Source organism: Haliaeetus leucocephalus, unplaced genomic scaffold, assembly GCF_000737465.1.
Source record: "Haliaeetus leucocephalus isolate CR32 unplaced genomic scaffold, Haliaeetus_leucocephalus-4.0 Scaffold195, whole genome shotgun sequence".
NCBI classification, from domain to species: Eukaryota; Metazoa; Chordata; class Aves; order Accipitriformes; family Accipitridae; genus Haliaeetus; species Haliaeetus leucocephalus.
Genome location: NW_010972631.1, coordinates 1,950,670 through 1,970,322, shown reverse-complemented (window position 1 = coordinate 1,970,322; position 19,653 = coordinate 1,950,670). Strand labels below are relative to the sequence as shown.

At 41.1% G+C, this 19,653-nt stretch overlaps 2 protein-coding genes across 8 annotated transcripts in view; one reads left to right on the top strand and one right to left on the bottom strand.

Annotated features, from left to right (window-relative positions):
* The window catches only part of RARS2 (arginyl-tRNA synthetase 2, mitochondrial), a 41,769-nt gene extending 30,726 nt beyond the window's left edge, over window positions 1–11,043 (bottom strand). For 3 of the 4 annotated variants that reach the window (XR_774233.1, XM_010565710.1, XM_010565712.1), the window contains exons 1-6: window positions 10,970–11,043; window positions 10,129–10,202; window positions 9,409–9,514; window positions 5,795–5,878; window positions 1,938–2,035; window positions 776–831 (exon numbers count right to left, since the gene is read on the bottom strand). Coding sequence is in view for 3 of the 4 variants with exons in the window: in XM_010565710.1 (XP_010564012.1) it covers window positions 776–831; window positions 1,938–2,035; window positions 5,795–5,878; window positions 9,409–9,514; window positions 10,129–10,202; window positions 10,970–11,008 (457 nt within the window). In the remaining variant the exon portion in view is untranslated. The remainder of the gene's footprint in view (window positions 1–775; window positions 832–1,937; window positions 2,036–5,794; window positions 5,879–9,408; window positions 9,515–10,128; window positions 10,203–10,969) is intronic. The other variant, XM_010565711.1, reaches the window with a different exon arrangement.
* Window positions 11,044–11,270: 227 nt separating this feature from the next.
* The window catches only part of ORC3 (origin recognition complex, subunit 3), a 39,353-nt gene continuing 30,970 nt past the window's right edge, over window positions 11,271–19,653 (top strand). For 3 of the 4 annotated variants that reach the window (XR_774234.1, XM_010565714.1, XM_010565713.1), the window contains exons 1-3: window positions 11,271–11,372; window positions 13,977–14,031; window positions 17,895–17,992. Coding sequence is in view for 3 of the 4 variants with exons in the window: in XM_010565714.1 (XP_010564016.1) it covers window positions 11,349–11,372; window positions 13,977–14,031; window positions 17,895–17,992 (177 nt within the window). In the remaining variant the exon portion in view is untranslated. Of the gene's footprint in view, window positions 11,373–13,976; window positions 14,032–17,894; window positions 17,993–19,653 lie in introns of those variants that run through there. The other variant, XM_010565716.1, reaches the window with a different exon arrangement.

The following is a 19,653-nucleotide window of genomic DNA, read 5'->3' as shown; positions in this document are numbered from 1 at the left end:
ATTCTCTTGCTATTGGAAAACACTGATCTACAGAACTATTTTTGAAAGTGTTTTTTTTTCTATAGCAAAGGGTCCAGAAATGGAACATAAAGACCCCAAAATACATAATTTCATTCAACTATCAGTCCATGAAGAGGCAGAATTTTTAACTTTATGTAATTAATAATTATAGATGACACACTAAATATAATTAAAACCTAATACATTATTAGCTGCACAGATGCTGTAGGATCTTCTGGTAATAACCTACTAGTTTTTATTGTGAGAGAGGGAAAGGAGGGAGAAATAATGTTTTCCATATGCCATTAGAGTACTGCACAATAAACTTATTAATTATTCCATTACAAATTACAGCAACTATGTTAGTAATACTGGCATAAAGTAATTAACATATAAAAGCAAGCTTTTTGCAAGACAGCCACCAAGACATAATTATCTGACTGCTGTGCAGTCCAGTGCAAATTGGAAATTTAAAATTCAAAGGACTCTCATAACACCTCAATGAAAACTGCCCTGGGTGTCTCTGTAGAACAATTTTAAACTACTTCATTTAATGTTCACAGTCATAAAACTATATTACGTGTGACTTAATAAATCTGCCAGCAACACACCATGCTCTTTTCTTCACTGCATAATGAGCAAAAGGTTTTTAATTAGCAAGTCGAGCCTGACACGGCCACTCCACTAGAAGAGTGAAGGGTTAGCAGTGTTCCCCTGTCAAGTGAAACAGGAAGACAAAGAAGCCCTTTTAGGAAGCAGTTAAATGCATACTTACCTACTATTGTGGAACGCAAATGTCCTACGTGAAACTTTTTGGCAATATTAGGGGAGCTGTAACAAAATTTCACAAATAATCTTTGTTCAATGTACAAAACTGCCAGATCACTAAGTCAAAAGAATTCAACTCATGCATATAGCAGAACTGAAATAAAACCACCACTTTAAATTTTTCCTTAAAATTCCCTGATTAGCTTCTGTTCTAGTCAGCAAATTTTTCTATCCAACCAGCTTTTCTTCCAGTATCAGTTAACAGCCAGTGTTACAGGGAAAAAGAAGCCACAAACAACACCACAACAAAGAATCCCCCAAAACCCAACTACACAAGTGACAAAGGACTTAAACCACCTTCTCACTTTTTACATGTTTTGGACATATGGATCATTCTCCTCATACCTTTAATAGAGATAAATCTGATACCAGGACAGGGGACCTTGTGTACAAGAATCAGTAACTAAAATCACATCTTATTCTGCCAACCATGTCCCCCCCCAAAAAACCCCCGTACCCAGAATTTTTTTGCCTCTGATAATAAAATGGAAGTTCAGCTATGAAAATTTATCCTCCAAATTAAAGCCAAATGCTTACTTTCCATGACTCTGGAAGCCTGCAGAGGGAGTATAAGTGAACAAAAATAATTATACATGAAGAGATCTCAGTCAGCCACTTTTCATTCCATGAGCAGGTGACCATAACCAAAAATTGCACTGGACAGAAATTTTAGGGCCAGCAATTGAGAAGATTTAGCAAGACAAATGCCTGGCTGCTTTAGCAAGTCAGGGAGGAAGGTATTAAGGTAAAAAAAGAAATGGGTTAGTGGCTGAAAATTCAGATCATGTTTCTTGATAACAAAATAAAAGAAGCCTACTTAAAAACTGAATGCTATTATGCACTAAATGAGAATATTCTTAGTGGAGGGCAGTATGAGGCATGAACTCTTTAAATACCAAGAATATATTCTGGGAAAAAGCCTCAATTCCCTAAATAGAACTTATATTCTACTTGGCAAATATATCAGAGTATCAAATACAGCTGAATATAATACCATAAATATGGTTTAACTTCACAGGCATCATACATTGCAGCAACGAATATCAATCAGCAAAATATCAATCAGCATACAAGGCTATTTTCTCAAAGGACTCATCACATGTGCTTACCTGAACTCAATCACTGCCTTTTGTCTAGGCACTGTAGAGAAAAGTTCACTTTTTACTCCATACTGTGACCCATCTTTCAACACCTGCTGCAACACAGTCTAAACCACAAGGAGGACAAAAAATAAAATTTAAAAAAAAGGAAAATATGTTTCAAAACCAGAAAGCATGATCAGCAAAACTGTTTACCAATCACACAAGAGACTGATCCCATAGCCTTTATTCACATTAGCAATTAGATGTCTGGTCTGCCAAGCAAACAAGATTTCACATACAGACAAAAATGCTATTAACTTTTGAAAGCTGTATCTGATCAATTTAAAAAGTTAGAGAAATTATAGGCAGATTTTTTTGTGAAAATCAAGGCTGAATTTGGTGACAACTTAAAAGGAAGTGGAAAGCCTAGTTTTTCACTGAAATCATTGTTTAGATACATAAAATGAAACAGCAAGAGAGTAAACTGGAGGTAACTGGTAGACGGGAAAGGAAACTCAGTCTAAGCACATGGGTAGAACAGTGACCTCATGTAAAATGAGGGAGTTCTCAAGTAAATAGGGGTGTTACCTTACGCTAACCAGGACCCTCATCCATCCTAATTCAGGTAACATTTTAAAATAAAAAGTACCTTGTAGAACTAGACCATAGATTGGGATGAAAAAGTGGGAGAGCTTATGAGCAGTAGACTTCACTAGAGAATTTACCTTATTGTGCAGTTACATGTTCTCAGCAGGTTTTTTATTATTTATAATTAATAAAAAAAAGCTACACAGCATACCTCTGAGCTTCCTCAAAAGCATCCTCTTCCCATGAATACATCTTATCTAGGCACACTTTGAGGTGCTTGGCCATTTCTCTGAAATTCCTAGGAGTTCTGTCCTATATCCAAGAGTTTTGCGAAGGTATAATACACAGGGGACGGACACCCACTGTGCACGGCACAGCCAGATCACGTAGGTCCAACCCTTTGGGACACAGCAGACCTCCCACACACTACTTGTGACTGAGAGCCTACAAAAAATCCAATGAGCTCCAACTGCATGAGCATTACCACATATATGCAGGTTACCCGAATAGCACATGAACCCATTTCGTTCGCTTCAGGAAATCTCACACAAAAGTACAGGAGTTCTAGTCTTCATGATTATAACTAAAGCCAATTTAAGAGACAAAACTACTACTACTACTACAGAATCCTCTCCATCAGTTCACTGCAGGTAGACTGCAACAGCAGCTCATGGAAGGTTTGGTCACTCATAACTCTAACAGTATATTTAAACATCAGCCAGTGGTTTTAAGTGACAGAGACAAAAGAGGCTTAGCTATTTCTAATTTTGGTTGTATAAATTTAAACTGCTTTCATTGTTAACCCTAGAACATGAGGCAGATTAATGTTTCTACCTTCTTCCAGTTACTTTACATCACTGTCCATTGTATTTCTTCATTAATCCTTTTTAGGAATAGTATCTGCCTAATGTTCTTTTCCTTTGCTGTTGGAAGACAGCATGTATATACAATGGGGAAGCAGAAAAACAGGAGATTTCTGCAAGAATTTAAGCCTCCTCAGAACTACCGAGTCACTTCAACTTAAGTCTGTAACAGAAAAGGAACAACTAATACATTCATGTTCTACTAAAACTGCTAGATTTTTCTAGGCACCAAAAGTCAGCCTGCTTTGTACTCCTTTAGTGCCAAAGAAACCCAACTATTCAATCCTCATGTGTCCAAACACCCCCTCTCTTTTTCTCTTCCCCCACCTGCAACTCTGTTAAGGACACTGTGAATGGTCCCTACAAAAGTGTGTCTAGTTTGAAAGTATGGAGACTGTGTAAAACGCTTTAAAATATTTACTCAACAGCTTGAACACAGTTTGTGGGAAGAGGAATCCTATGCTGACTATATTATCAGTAATGCATTCATACGGCAAGGTAAGTCCCTGTACATACCCTACATACTTCCATTTGCCACTCAGATGCCAATACACTACAAAACCTAATATATGAAGCTGTATGTATTGAACAAACTTCCTGAAGATAAGAGGCCTTTAACAATGTGAATGAAAGTGGACATCTCGCTTAATTCAATGGAAACTTTTCTTTTTTTCCTCTCCAAAAATCACTTTAAAATTCTTCTGCAATAGATATTCAATAAATTAAAAAAAAAAAAAAAAAAGGAACGGCACCTGTAGAAAAAACATTAATTCTGTTCTTATTATGGCACCTAAGAAGGGAAGCTAGACATATACACAAATTGTCAAATTTACCCATAGACCTAGTCTCCTTATCGTGAAAGTTACAGCTAGGTTTTCTCTCCTCCGCTCTCCTCAGTGACATAATGCAAAATTACATGTCCTAATTCCACATTTTTTCCAGCAAAACTCTACTAGGCCAGACACATAGTTTTGCTTGAATCATTAAACTCACTAGAATCCCTACAAATAAAGCATCTTGTGAAATCCTGTCCATAAATAAAACTTACCACTGAAACTACTCTTTCAGTGAATAGTCAGCTGCTATGTTCTTATCAACATAGATTGATTATAAATAGCTAATGAAAAATGAAAGGGATAAAACAACTGATTGATAGGCATGCCTAAGCATTAGCAATTCACAAGAAGAAAGGGTCTAACCATTCAGCAAAAGAGGATTACAAGCCTAAGTGACTCAGTGGAAGTCCTGATGGGAAGAGGGCTTCACCAGTATTAGGTAAGACCTGATTTCTCGCCCCTAATTCACATGTAGTTTATTTTCTAAGACCACAATATCATTTTCCACAAGAGTTGCTAAGCCTATAGATTAAGGACATGAACAACACCACAATGTAGCTCGCTCCACAAGTTAGTTGAACTGGCTTAGAAAAGCTTTCATTCAGTCCCCAGTCTAACAGTGCCAGCCATCCACTTATCTTTATGAAGCTCTTGCAAATAATCCAGAGTACAACTGAGACACTACTCTTATAGACTGAGCAGTATCTTCCTCTCATTAAGTTACTGGTTTAACAAACAAAGCTTTCAATTTCAGTCAGGCATTGGACTTTGAAGAATACATTTTCCTTTTTTTTTTTTTTTAAGCAAAGTATGTAATGATATATCTGCTATCAAATACTTTTATTTCAGTTATCTCTTCACCATCCTTTTCCATTTTAAACAAGGGTCTTTATACGCAAGATCAAAACTTTTGAGTTTTATACTGTAGAAGCTCAAAGCAGATGCCAAACCTGCCTTTTAAAGCAGAAAGAAAAAAAGAGGAGTTACGATTATCAGTGAATACATGTTGAGGATTTCTTGGCTGGGCAAAGGCATGGGAGCAATCCAGCCTTTAGCTGGGAACGAAGCATAAGTTTACAAAGTGCGGAAGCGGACAAGGACGCTGTGTCCTTGTACGCTGGGGAAAAAGGAAGATAAGAAGAGCTTGACAAACAACACCTGGATGCTGAAGAATGAGATAAGTAACTGCTGGACACCTCATGAAGAAGCTTGCACAGCCAATAGAGAATAAGATAGTGTCGCGTGAAATGGAGTATTGTACCAATTAGAGTATTGTATAAGGCGCGTGGACAAGTCAGTCTTGTATAAATGTCAAGACGTCTGAACAGTAAACGAGCAAGATGTTAACTCATATTGAGTGTGATTCTTGACTCAGGCGCTCTTCCCGACAGATACATTGTTTCCTCATAAGGATAAACATTTGTGAGCCTCATTCCAAATTCTAGGCCTACATAACAAATCAGCAACAGGGATCCTCGAGGAGAATAAAAGACAAGTTTTACACAGAAAATACCTTTCTAGGACAACAGTAAGTATTCTATGGCTTTATATTGAGGAATTTATTTTTACCTTAATGCACCTGAAACATAATGCTCACCTTTGCTAATAATTCCCTGTTTATGGTAAAGTTCACTGTTCCTGGACCAGCGCTGATTTCTCTCACTACAGCATCACACTTCAGCTAAAAAACCAAAACAGAACAGAAACTACATGAAAACAGGTAAACTGGAAAACTCGAATTCAATCCACTATAAACATTAAATACTATTTATTGGTTTGAAGCAATCACAAATGGATCATTGTCGTGGTTTAACCCCAGCCAGCAACTAAGCACCACGCAGCCGCTCACTCACTCCCCCCACCCAAGGGAATGGGGGAGAAAATCAGGAAAAGAAGTAAAACTCGTGGGTTGAGATAAGAACAGTTTAATAGAACAGAAAAGAAGAAACTAATAATGATAATGATAACACTAATAAAATGACAACAGCAATAATGAAAGGATTGGAATGTACAAATAATGCGCAGTGTAATTGCTCACCACCCGTCAATGGACACCCAGCTAGTCCCTGAGGAGCGATCACCTGCCCCCACTCCCCCCCAGTTTATATACTGGATGTGGCATCACATGGTATGGAATACCCCATTGGCCAGTTTGGGTCAGCTGCCCTGGCTGTGTCCTGTGCCAACTTCTTGTGCCCCTCCAGCTTTCTCGCTGGCTTAGCACGAGAAGCTGAAAAATCCTTGACTTTAGACTAAACATTACTTGGCAACAACTGAAAACATCAGTGTGTTATCAACATTCTTCTCATACTGAACTCAAAACACAGCACTGTACCAGCTACTAGGAAGACAATTAACTCTACCCCAGCTGAAACCAGGACAATCATTTAATCAATCCTGTTGGAAAAGGGATGATTTTATTATTTCCAATCCATGCTTAATAGCTCTGAATGTAACTCAGCCTGAAATGAACTTCCATAAGGCACATGTTTTGAAAATTCTGAACCCACAAAGAATATTTGGGCACCCAACCCCTAAAGTCAATGTCCTCTTTACACAAATTTTGGTCTCTTCACAGGCTGAGAGTTTTGGATCTCAACCTGTCAGGTCTGAGAGTTTCTTATTAAACTAGCTGTCTTCCATAGCCAAGAAATTGTCTTAAAAAAAAAAAAAAAAAAGGATGGATAGAAAGCATATAAAAGATGACACAATCACTTTATCACTTGGTTAATATCTTTGAGAGAGGCAAGCTATACATTTCTACTGAAGCTCATCAGCATGAAGAAGAAATCTACCCCCATGCTAGGTCTCCAGCTTAGACACTAACTTAACCAGGAGATGAAATCATGGTTAACCTTGAAGTTCTTTAAACTTCACAAGCTCTGGTAAAAACAAATTCCAATGTTTATTCACAAGCTACATGAAAAAATATTTCTTGTATTGACTCTGAATTTCCCACCTTACCATTTTACGAAAGGTCCCTTTTACTTATGGGGCAGAGACAAAACAGAAATTCCCACCAGACTTTCTCCATACCATTTGTTCTGCTAAACATTTTCTACATAATCTGTCATTTGTAATCTCAGGGGTTTTTATCTCTCTTTAATATGAGCGCTCATCTGGCCTCTCCATAGCTTTAACAACCTCTCTTCCAAGTGCCTTGTGGTTCTTTAGTAACCAGATCTCCCCATGCCTAAGGCTTGGACCAGAATGCCATTATGCTGTACAGAGGCATAAAACCCCCATAACACAATGCCCCCTCTGCAAAGAACTAACAGTCTGAAGATGAAACAAGCATCAGCCAGCCACATGAAATCAAAAGCCCGTGGAAACAAGACAGTTCTGACCTTTCTGACAGACAATTCTCAGCACATCAGAGCACATTATGTTTCATTTAGTATCACATTGCCTTATTATTTAGGCTATTTTAGTCAATGAGAAAAATTTCCATCTCTTCTGCCTAACCTAAATATCTGTATTTCAAATACTGTGACCTATTTCCTCAGAAGTGACTAGGAACATGCTGTTGAACCTTGAAGCACTCCATCAACAGTTTATCATGACAAAAACTGATAACTGCCTACATTTTTCTGTGTCTCTGCTAGTTTTTGATATGTGGTCATATTTTGCTAATTTCTACACTGCTTACCTTCTTTGTGGATGACATGACCAGTCTAAACAAATTATACTAAATGCATCTCCTTTATTCACTAGCCAACAAAAACCATTCCTAAGAGATTAATGGATTTTTTTTTCCTTTGTCTAACTAGCACGGTCCATTCAGTTTTGGGGCTTATGTTGATGGTCTGTTCTTCGCTACTGTTACAATTGCTCTTCTACATAAACATGTAGGGCTAAGTGTCCCCGGAGTATTTAATGAGCCACAAACAATAAAGGAGAGAGACAATTTGCAGCTTTCTAAACCCTGGGAACAGCAGCTGTTTTTAAAGTGACAGACTAGACACAAGGAAAAGAACTGTTACTATGATGTTACAGTCATTGAAACAGATTGCCCAGGGAGGCTGTCAAATCCTTGGAGGCTTTCAAGGATTTCAAATGACCTCAGCAACCTCATCCGAAACCCCTCAACAACCTGCACTGAGGAGGAGATGGGAACAGATGACTTCCTGAGGTCCTTTCCAACCTGAATTATTTTATGGTTCTAGATCGTCTTTAAGTTGTTTCAGAACTTTTGGTTGTACATCTGTGCACTATCAGTTATTCTTTCACCTAAGTCAGAATATTCATCCATTACAAGAACGGGTCCAAGATATGGATCTCTTCAAGATCTCAGCAATGAAGAATGACATGGAGAAATAGTTTAGCTTCTCAATAGTATTACAACTTTTTATTTGTCATTTTTAATGCCTGATCATAATAGCAGCCCAACTGATTCCTTCTCAGGCTTGCTCCTTCTGATGCAGATCAAGAATTGTTTCCACTTTCATTATTCGATCTCCTCTTTGCAACTAACTTTGCCACAATTTCCTAGTTTATACTCCTCTGTATTGGCATCAGCAACACATTTTTAGATTGTAAATTATTTTTTTCAGCTCAAATGATCCCTCAAACCTCAGCATCACCTTTCTGATCCCACTTTTATTCAACTTTATGCATGCCAACTTCTCCAAATTTTTATTTCCTTCCCTTCCTTCAAGATTTGTGTCACTTCTGTAGACATTGTTTTGCATGCTGCTTTGTTTTTATACTGTAGTTAGTCTTAACACCTCAGCTACTGCCATTTCCCAGACTAACACACCTGAAAAAATTGCTGTTCTAAGAAACTTCAATTTCGAGTAGTTAGGGATTTGAAAGTCTGGCCTGTTAGTCCCGCAGGCTAAGTTTATCCATTGCCATTCTAGTATTGGATTTTGCAGTCTTTGGTTTTCCAAGCCACTGCATACTCAATTTCTTCCTCAAGTGTTGGGCAACAGTACAGACCATGGCATACCCTTCAGATACCCTCCTAACTTCACAAATATTATTTACTCTCAAACTATTTGAAAACAATAATTTCACACGAACCTTAACTAAAACTGCTTCTCCAATCCCCTGTGAAGATTCTGTGTACAATTACACTGGGTGCAGTCACTACTGCTCTGACCCAAGCAGATGCTTGGAGAAAGAATACTATTTACCTTATGATGCCTGTTACATCTCTAGTCTGTAAGTTTGTTATTGCATAAACATACGATTAATGCATAAGCATACCCTTTCAGCTAGCTTCTGAGCTTGAAGATGAAGGTCTTGTGCTAAGCAATCACTAGAACTGTCTTCTGTTACAGAAGCAATGGAAAGCTGGAAATCAGCAACATGCCTGAAAAAAAGAACACACGAAAATCAGGAAAAAAACCCTGTTGAAACTACGGGTGGATTTGGCAGATCCAAGCTGACTCTGCACATGACAAGTCTAATTGCCAAGCGTAACCCAGTCACAGATACCTGAAAGTTCACTATGTTTAGAAAGCTGCAATAGAAGGCCAAATATTACCATTGCTCTAATACAATCAGAAAGTAGATATGGCGAGAACACCATTTCAGAATATACAAAAACTGTGCTCATGAATAAATGTAATTTACTTGTTAACATCATTACTACTCTTGAGCAGGACACTGAAAAAAAATCCATGATAACTTAATATTGGTTCTAAGCAGTTTCACATTCAGATCATTAATGCAGAAACATTTGCCACTCAAGCACTGCCTATAATTTGTACAGCTTTTTAAGCAATATTTGTTTTGAGCTTGCTTGAAAAAATACAGTGATTTAATTAGATTTAGGTATCTTATTATAATCAGATTGGTATATTAGCTTAGGTTTGTTTTTCCTGCATTTCTTTTCCCCTAAAGTCCTGTTAAGCTCTTGCAATAATAAGCACAACAGAAAATAATAAAATGACATAACATTGTAAGATAAAAGGTAAACACTACCGTTTTTTGGAGACAGGAACTGCAGATATGGACTTTATTAAATTTTCTGGTGGCAGATCCAAAACCTTTGAAAGCTATATTTGAAATAAAGAACAAATTGTCTTAAGCAAAAAAGAGCCAGGAAAAATACTGCTCCCTGTTTAAATACTTGGGGGGCGGGGGAGAATACGCATCATTTATGTCTGAAAGCAAATTTCAACCCAAGTAAAAAAGCAAATACTTATTAACTATTATAAGCAATAAAAAAATATGCAATACAAACCCTAGAAATGTTAAAGAAGCCTTAGCAAGACAAAACACCACGTATAGCGTCTTTCCCCTCCCCAGAAGGATCCCATCAAACCCTGGCATGCCTCTATCGACTGACCTAGTCGCTACACCTCCCTTAAGCTTATCCCGAGGAGTCCCACACCACGCGAGGGCCTCTCTAATAAGCTGCGAAGGGCTGGCTTCTTGCCAAGATGAAGAGTCTCCCGATGTAACCGCTCACGGGCTTAAAGCCTGCGGGGAGGGAGGGGGGGAAGAAACCTGCAGGCCTGGTGCGGGGCTGGTGGTGTGAGGGACGGTGCGGGGCCCGCCGTCCTGTCAGACCTCCCTCACCGGCCGCCCCCGCCCGCGGCGGGGGGGGGGCCGCGGGAGACGCTCGAGCGCGCTCCCTTCCGGCCGCCAGAGAGGGGCGGGGCAGAGAAGCCCGCGCCGAGCCCCTTGGCAACGGGTCCGACCCACTGTAAGATGCCCGCGGGGGGGGGCGGGGGGCCGGTGTCTGGGTGAGGGAGCAAAGGGGACGTCTCAGTTATGGCGCGCCCCTCCTCCACGCAAGCTGCGGGAGGGAGCGCCGTACCTGGGAAGCGATGCTCCTCCGAAAGGAACAGGCTGCCATGGCTGCGCCGCCAGGCGGAAGGTCGCGGCTGCCCCTTCCCCCTCCCTCCTCCTATCTGCCCGCCCCCTGGGCGGGAGGGGTAGTACCATTCTCAGGACGGGGGTGGGAGAGCCCATTCACCCTCCCGTCTGCGCAGAGGAGGTGCGCAGAGGCAGAGGGCTGTCCCACTGTGCAGGGGAGGGGGGGAAGAGCGGCGAAGGGAGCGCGTCGGGCTGGAGCGTTTCACCGACAAGCAGGGGGCCGGAGCGGCGTTCCCCGGGGTGCGCGAGAGCCGGCTCGGTCGGCGGCGGTGGGGCGGTTCGTCCGGTACCGCTGGGGCCTGGGGCGCGAGAGAGGCGACATGAGCACGTGCTCCGTCTCCAAGGTGAGGGGGGAGGGGGCGCCCTCCAACCGCCGCTCCGGGCGGGCGGGACGGGACGGGTCGGGTCGGCCGCCGGGTTTCCCTCCCGCCTTGCCGAGACGGCGGGGGCGGCCTGAGGCCTCGTACCGTGGCCGGCGTGCCCAAAGCGCTGGCTGCTCCCCTTGCAAGCCTCGGCGGGACGGGGGGGGCTTCGTCCGAACTGAACGGTCGCTGCCGGGCCCCCCTGAGGAAAACAGCGCGGTTGCGCCGGTGCTGAAGGAACTGACCCGCAGAACGGGCCTGCCTCCCTGTCGCGTCCCGCCTCTGCTCCTCTTCCTCGCTTCATCCGCTGCCGTCTCCCTCATGCCCTGCGCCCAGGTTCCCAGTCGCCCTATTCTCCGGTCTCGTCCTTCCCTTCCGCGTCAAGCCTTGGTGGCTCTTCATCCTAGCCCCGACGCCCACTCCGTCCCGCTTTACCCAAGGCACTTTTCTCAACAGTCAGCCCTCCTGTCTTACTCCTCTGTCCTGTTAGCACGCAAAAAGCGCTCGTACTTGACATAAACCTCGCCTAGAACTGAGCAGTAGTGTTGTGGCTGTAGGTTTTGTCACTTGCAGCTAAAGTCTGTTGGCATCGCTTGCTGCCACTTTAAAACACTCACTGCGTCTTCCCCCAAAACTAAATTAGTGGAGAAATAAAAATAAAAGTGGTGTCACTCACACATAATGTTAAATATCTATTATCACCTTGATATTTCTGAGCTGGAAGCTTTTATCTGGCCTGTAGTCAGGGTTGGCAGCAGGGACAGCGCATTTATCAGAGTGTTAGTATGTAGCGAGACTTAAAATGCTGCATTTTAAGCTTAAACTTATTTCCTGTCTTGCTTGATCGTGTACTCAAAAATAGCAGTGGTCCACAGCAGGAAGGGATGTGTTTCATCATTGGAAGACTCTCGTCCCTTATATTGTTTTTCACTGAATTGTGATCCTTTGGTGTGGAAGTCACTGCAGGTTACTACTTTCAGGAATAAAGGGAAGTACTTTGAAACAAAGTTAAACTTTAATCCAAAACAAGTGCATCTCCTTTTCAGAAATGGCTGTTGCCTTTAAGTAGTTGTGGGGACATGTTTCACTACCCACCTTGCCTGCCGTGTCATGTATGTAATACTTCTTTGCCATTTTATGTTCTGGTCTCTGCTACATTCAGCGATGTAGGGAAATCCAATGCTTATAAAGCACTAAATAATACTTGTGTTTGATTTGATTAAGTATGCATTGTTTCTTCTTTTATATATATGATTTATAGTTATTTTGGCCGATTCCAGCTGTGCTCTCATGAATTACTGTTCTGACACGTTGTGTGTACTGCAGCATAAATAAGACTGTAGCATAGCTTTTTGTAGTGGAATTGTTCCAGGGTGGTTAGGGTCTGTAGAATAACTACAACTTTTGTCCAGCCGTTTTTAGATGGTTGTTAATATGCATGGTAAAATGGAAGGTATCTGAAGGCATCTGGAATTCATAAGGCTGTTTTTCAGAGGAGGCCAATATTGTTATCAGTGGTTTACTGCAATTTCTTATTTGTATAAGAAAGAAAATAACATGTCCGAAGTCACCCAACAGACTAGTGCCTGTGATCGAAATTGAACATACCTCTGGAGTTTTATTTTCACTGGATCATTCTTATGCTAGTGGCTGAACTGTCCTAGGTTGAATTCAGTAATCTTTGCTTGTATGAGAAATATAGGATTGAATCAGTCTTGTTTATCTATTTTGAACACGTGTATGTTTCCTTCTCCCTTGCTGTAGCACAAGAACCTCACAGTGAGAGTTGGGGAATTCATATGATTTCTGAAATATAGGAAATCATTATAACTCTTCAAAAGAAATGATTTTTTATTTGAGAGGATGGGGGAAGAAATTTCAGATTTTCTAGATGAAAATGAAAAAAGTCTTCCAGAATTCAAAGCTTAATACTTGTGTTTTATTTCCTTCTCCTTTGTGAAGGATCAGATCTAACTGGGAGATGACTTCTACCTGGAGGACTTCCTTGGAGCCAGGGTTTTTATTTATCTGAATCTTTTCCAAACCATTCTGCTTCTAACCATCTTTACTTTTTCAAGTTGGGATGTACTTGTCTTCTGTAGCTAGGGCATGTCATTGGCTTTTGTAAGTGACTTAATAATACTCATTGCATTATTCTGGATCACCTTTTCTATGCATCCCAGCCTCTTCCTTTTTTGTTTTGTTTTGTTTTTAACTGAAACTGTACTGAGAAAACTTTAATGATGTGTTCCTAGGGAATCGTTTCCTCTTAATTCTAAACCTGTTGGAGGTTATGAGACATTTAAAGAATCTGCTGCTGTTCTAGTTGATGGTTGAGTTGAAGAACATAGTGGAAAGATGGAAAAGTTCCTCCCAAATATGCTGGGATACTGCTTCCACTAGTTTTTCCAGCTTGAAACAGGGATATAAAGGGACAACATGCAAATTGATATCCTTAAGATGCTGGTAATTCAGTTCAAATTATTGGTTTAATGGAGCACTGAAACTGAAGGAGAATAAAGTGGCCTCAGGAGCCAGTCAGATTGATGTCTATATTGAAGTTTCTATTTTTTTGCTATTCTTTAGGGCTGCTTTGTTTTTAAACCAAGTCCCAAGAAGAGAAGGGTGTCTCAGAAAACAGGTTAGTGCATTTTGATATATATTTCTATGCTTGAAAAGGGTTAATCCTGGAAGGTTTACCACATCTAATTGAGTTCTGTCATAGCTGCATGAGTATTTTTGTTGCTCCTTGATGTAGATATTGCTGAAAACTCATTTCTTTGGAGGAACCCCAGCAAATTGTTGACTAGTGTAAATGTTTTTTTTTCATCTCCAGCAATCAAGACTGTATAGCTATCTTTGTCTTTGCACATTTTTTTTACAAGAGAACTCCTTTCCATGCTACCATAAATTGTTTACTGACTGACAAACTATTTACCTGAAGAGTCTGAGTGAGCCACTTTTAAGCTATGGGAGTCAGAAATGATATCCCATTCCTAAGTCTCGTCATATTCTGGGTAGTTTGCCGAAGTTTCTTGAGGAAAAGAAGAAAGAAAAGCCATTTGTGAAGATCCCATGGCTTTTGTCCACTAGTATTTGTTATATCTATCTATCTATCTTCTCCAGCCTGTGTGCTCTGTATACAGGTCTCTTGTCATTTGAGAAAGACTGAACAGGACTGACTCTTAACTGGAGCTACAAATAATGCTGCTTAAATAGTTGTTGTTTGAGACTCAGGAAACTTACTGTTCTTATTCCCAGGTGTATTGGTTTTGTGTGGCAAGGTTTTGGTAGTGGGGGGCAGTTACAGGGGTGGCTTCTGTGAGAAGCTGCTAGAACCTTCCCCTGTGTCTGACAGAGCCAATACCAGCCAGCTCTAAGACCAAGGCTGAGCCAGTCAGTGATAATGGTAGTGCCTCTGTGATAACATATTTAAGAAGGAAAAAAAGTTGCTGGGACAGACAGAAAACGGCAGCCGGAGAGAGGAGTGAGAACATGTGAGAGAAACAACCCTGCAGACACCAAGGTCAGTGAAGAAGGAGGGGGAGGAGGTGCTCCAGGTGCCAGAGCAGAGATTCCCCTGCAGCCAGTGGGGAAGACCATGGTGAGGCAGGTTGTCCGCCTGCTGTCCATGGAGGTCCACAGTGGAGCAGATATCCATCTGCAGCCCGTGGAGGACCCCACGCCGGAGCAGGTGGGTGCCCGAAGGAGGCTGTGACCCTGTGGGAAGCCCATGCTGGAGCAAGTTCCTGGCAGGACCTGCAGATCTGTGGAGAGAGGAGCCCACAGAGCAAGTTTTCTGGCAGGACTTGTGACCCCAAGGGGGACCCACGCTGGAGCAGTGTGCTCCTGAAGGACTGCATGCCGTGGAAGGGGGACCCATGCTGGAGCAGTTCGTGAAGAATTGCAGCCTGTGGGAAGGACCCATGTTGGAGAAGTTTGTGGATGACTGTCTCCTGTGGGAGGGACCCCACGCTGGAGCAGGGGAGGAGTGTGATGAGTCCTGCTCCTGAGGAGGATGGAGTGGCAGAAATAACGTGTGATGAACTGACCGTAAACCCTGTTCCCCGTCCCCCTGTGCCACTGGGGTGGAGGGTTGCTAGAGAATCCGGGAGCGAAGTTGTGCCCAGGAAGAAGGGAGGGGTGGAGGGAAGATGTTCTGAGATTTGTTTTTATTTCTCATTACCCTACTCTGGTTGATTGTTAATAAATTGAGTTAATTTTTCCCAAGCTGAGTCTGTTTTGCCCATGCCAGTAATTGGTGAGTGATCTCTCCTGTCCTTATCTCGACCCACAGGCCTTTGTTATATTTTCTCTCCCCTGTCCTGCTGAGGAGGGGGGAGTGATAGAACGGCTTTGGTGGGCACCTGGTGTTCAGCCAGGATCAACCTGCCACACCAGGTTAAACTGTTTTTTGGCATCACCAGAGCTGTCAAAAGGAGTGACAATTTGTATAACAGAAGTGGAGGGGAAAGTAATAAGGCCAGATTCTTGTGGAAATCACCACAGGCTCATTCATTTAAAGCAGGTGGTCCCTCTTTACCAGGGGGACTTACTGTAACACCTGCTTTAAAATTAATCCCAAGTTATTTTTTCCATGAGAGTTGGCACATCTGTAGTTCAGGGAATGAGAGGCAGGGAAATAGAATCCAGTCTGTCATTCAAGTCATTGCAAGATAAATAAATGAACAACCAAGACCTACGCACTTAAACCACATTGAAATTTTACCTTTACTGGATATTATGTTTTTGTTTTTGCAAGATTAGTAATCTAAGCTTGGATAAATCCTACTAAACATGTTGTTCTAGTTAGCAAATGCTTTGAGAAATAAAAATGAATTTGACTGAACTACCCCTAAAAGAGAGGCAGAGGTGAGCTAGTTTAGTTGCTCACAGCAGTTGGTTAGGATGGTGTTCTAATTAAAGAGTACTTTGATATGCATCCATCCAGTTTGGAAGCCCAAACCTGTCAAGTGTGTGAAACTTCACAGCATCAATACTTGATAATACTGTTGCACCCCACAAAAGGCCTTCTGTGCGCGTTTGCACCTATAGTTTATGAGTTTTGGTAGTATAAAAAGAATATTATTCTTTGGTATATTACCAATAATGTGGTGGCTGGATTTGCTTTAACTAAAAGCCTAAGACCTGTGTAATCAGAGTGGGTTATGTATTTTAAGTGATTTTTCATAGGGATACAAATGAGGTGTTAGTTTAGGGGAGACCATGAAAATGGAGGATGAGGCCTCTGTCATTTATAGAGCTTTTTTGGGTGTTTTTAATGCTTTGGGAGACTGAATGTATTCGCCAACTGGCTCTTTTCTAGAGGTGGACCACTGCTGATGCTGCATTGAATGGCCACCAAATGGACGTTAATGGCTAGCAAATTAAACTTTTAATATGCATATATTTAGAAAAAAATAAATTGCTGTGTTTAGTGTTGCCTTGTAGCAAAAGTTAACAGGCTGTTTACTTAACTTTCAGTCTTTGTGTTCTTCCAGGTGTTGTTGGTGAAGCCTTAAAGCTATACCAGGCCTGCTAAATGTATGCTGGGAGTAGGATGGTTCCAAGCCTATGCCTTTTTTTTTTTTTTTTTTTAAGGGAAATGTAGATTGTGTGAATGTGGGAGGAAAAACAATGAGAAAAATCTCACTCAGTTGTACTAGTTTTTATGTAGTCTCCCATTTTACTCCTAGCTCTGTCTTACCTTCTTAGTTGGAAGTTGGTGGAGAGTTTCTGTACTCACATCTGTGAGGCAGAGCAGCACCTGGGAAGCCAGATGTATTTGGAAAATGTGCCAAGACACTGTTTTACCAAAAAGGATCTGATTCTCCTTTTCTTTTTCATAAAGAGCATGTATAGAAGTGAGAGGTAGTTTAGAGGTGAGCCAGAAATGTAGGCCTGGTTTGCGCTTAAAAAGTTTTGCTGGCATAGTTGTGTCGGTTAAATGTATTTTAAAAGAATAAATAAATCTGTATTTCATGTAACCTGATAGTCCTTTCCCACTATACCATAATATTTTCAGGAAATTGGTGTTAGCTGTGTCTTCCCTGGGGAACAGAAAGGATTTTCATGTATCTGTTCTTGCAAGCCTTTATGGTTCATATCTGACTGTAATGGTGAAGGAGGATTGAATATTTATTAGGTGAAAGAGACCCACAAAACTTTCTGAAACAAGGGAAAGGTGTTTTTTTTTTTTTTAATTATTTTATTTTAATAATAAAGGCTGTTTGCTCTGATTTAGCCTTTAGCTCATCTGGGACTTGAGATGGAAGCCAGTTCTTTACCTTTTGCCTGCTTACCTGGGTAATAGATTCTGCTTTTTCCCTTGCTTATTCTACCAGATACCAGCAGTTAATTAACTGGTTAAGAGAAAAGTCATCTCCTTAGGTATATATATATTAAGATGTTCTTGTTTCAGTCGGGTGCTTTGTTTTCTTCTTAACAAAAAATGTTTTGTTTTAATAATCTTATTTGTGCTTGCCTTTGCTTTCTGTCTTCTAGCTAATGATTTCAGAATAAAAAACAATGATTCAGAGGATTCTGAGTTGCGGTTTGTTACTTGTCAGTCTTTATGGAATCAGATCAAATCGGAAACAGAGGTGAGTCTTGCACCTCACACTAAAGCGGTGCTTTGCATTTATAACGACGCTGCTTGCTTCTTTGTTTCTGGAGACCTTTTTTTCACACGCTTAAAAGAGCAATTAGTTAAAGCAATAAAAGGGTCAGAAGTATTGACTGAGACTGAAATCCCTGTCCAGAATATAAAATAGTAATAATAAATCCATCAATTACCCATTACTTTTAACCACAGAACTACATGCTTTTGATGCTTCAAGCTGCTGCTTCTAAGCTTCTCTTCTTACTAATTGTCTTTTTTATTAATTCCTGGCATACTGCTGTTTTCTACCTTCAATTCAGTTACGTGCTTGCCAGCCCTCTGAGGATTTTAGGCTGCTCTTTACCTCAGTGTTACAGAGTTCATAGCAGCCCAGGATTCGCAGTGGATTTATGTGAATACAACTGCATGGATGTCAAATACTGAATGACACAGCTGCAAGCATAGTCTATTGAATTAGCATGGACAGTGTCAATGGGGTTTTCTGGTGGGGATCAGAGTTAATTTCATACTGAACTGTGGCCTCCTAATTGTTGTGTGTTAGATGGCATGCTGTTGTTGTGTCCCTATAGCCAGGTGGCTTGCATTATGGTATGAATAATTGCTTCCGTACAGCAGGGATTTCCTCCTCTATTCAGTGTCAAGGATTCTGGGCAAGTATTCCATATTCCTCTGCCTGCTGTTGGGCTCTAGACATTATGAGAATTTTTTTTCCAAAGTTTGTTTTGGGATGTACAGTAGAAGCCAGCTGGATGTAGCTTACAATCTGGACCCTTGGGCTAAACTCATAAATTCCTCTAATTCTGTTCCTACTATTCCATGATCCAGCTCACTTTGACTAGTCAGCACCCTTTTCAAACCATAGCTAGCCAGGCTGTGCAAAGCAGTGCACTGCATCATGGTGCTGGTTATAGAGAACACACAGAAGTTTGTGGATGTATATTTGGTATCTTCCTGCCAACTGCTTCAGCTTGGCGTGTTAGCTACCAGCATTGGCAGTAATGTTGGCAGCTGCACCAGAAGCTGTCTTGTCAGCTACACAGTGGACTATAGGGAAGATGACGTTCTGTAGCTACTTCAAGACCTTTTCTTGGATCTTTTTTCTTTGGCACAGTGTTGTCAAGGCTTTTGAGACAATGGTTACATTGCCAATGGTAGCTACAGGATTTTTGGGTTGAAGAAGCGGTGGTGTTTTTCCTAGTGCTCTGTGGGATTTCTCCCAGAGCAGCAGGCACAGCCGATCATAGCAAAAGCCTTCCTTAACCACTCAGAAGCACAGAACTGTTGCCATCTGGAAAACCATCGTTCTTTCCTGTTCTAAATCTCCTACCCTTGTTTTTTTTGAGGCTGCTAGGAGTTTGCCAAATGCTTTCTTCTGTTCTTCTTGATGGAAGACAGTTCATCCTATATTGACAAATTGATATGGACTTTGCCTTAGAGTTTGATTTGCCCAAGGGCAGATTACCTACAGTTACTTTTGCTGCTATACGTAGAATTTTCTTTATCCATCTTCTGGGGTATCTGATGTTTTTTTTCTACTGAGTTTTGAATTACCATCCTTTTATCCCACTGTTGGCAAACTTGGAGGTGATCATTGTTCTTACATATAAAATTGTGAGATAATTCAGGTTGGAAGGGACCTTA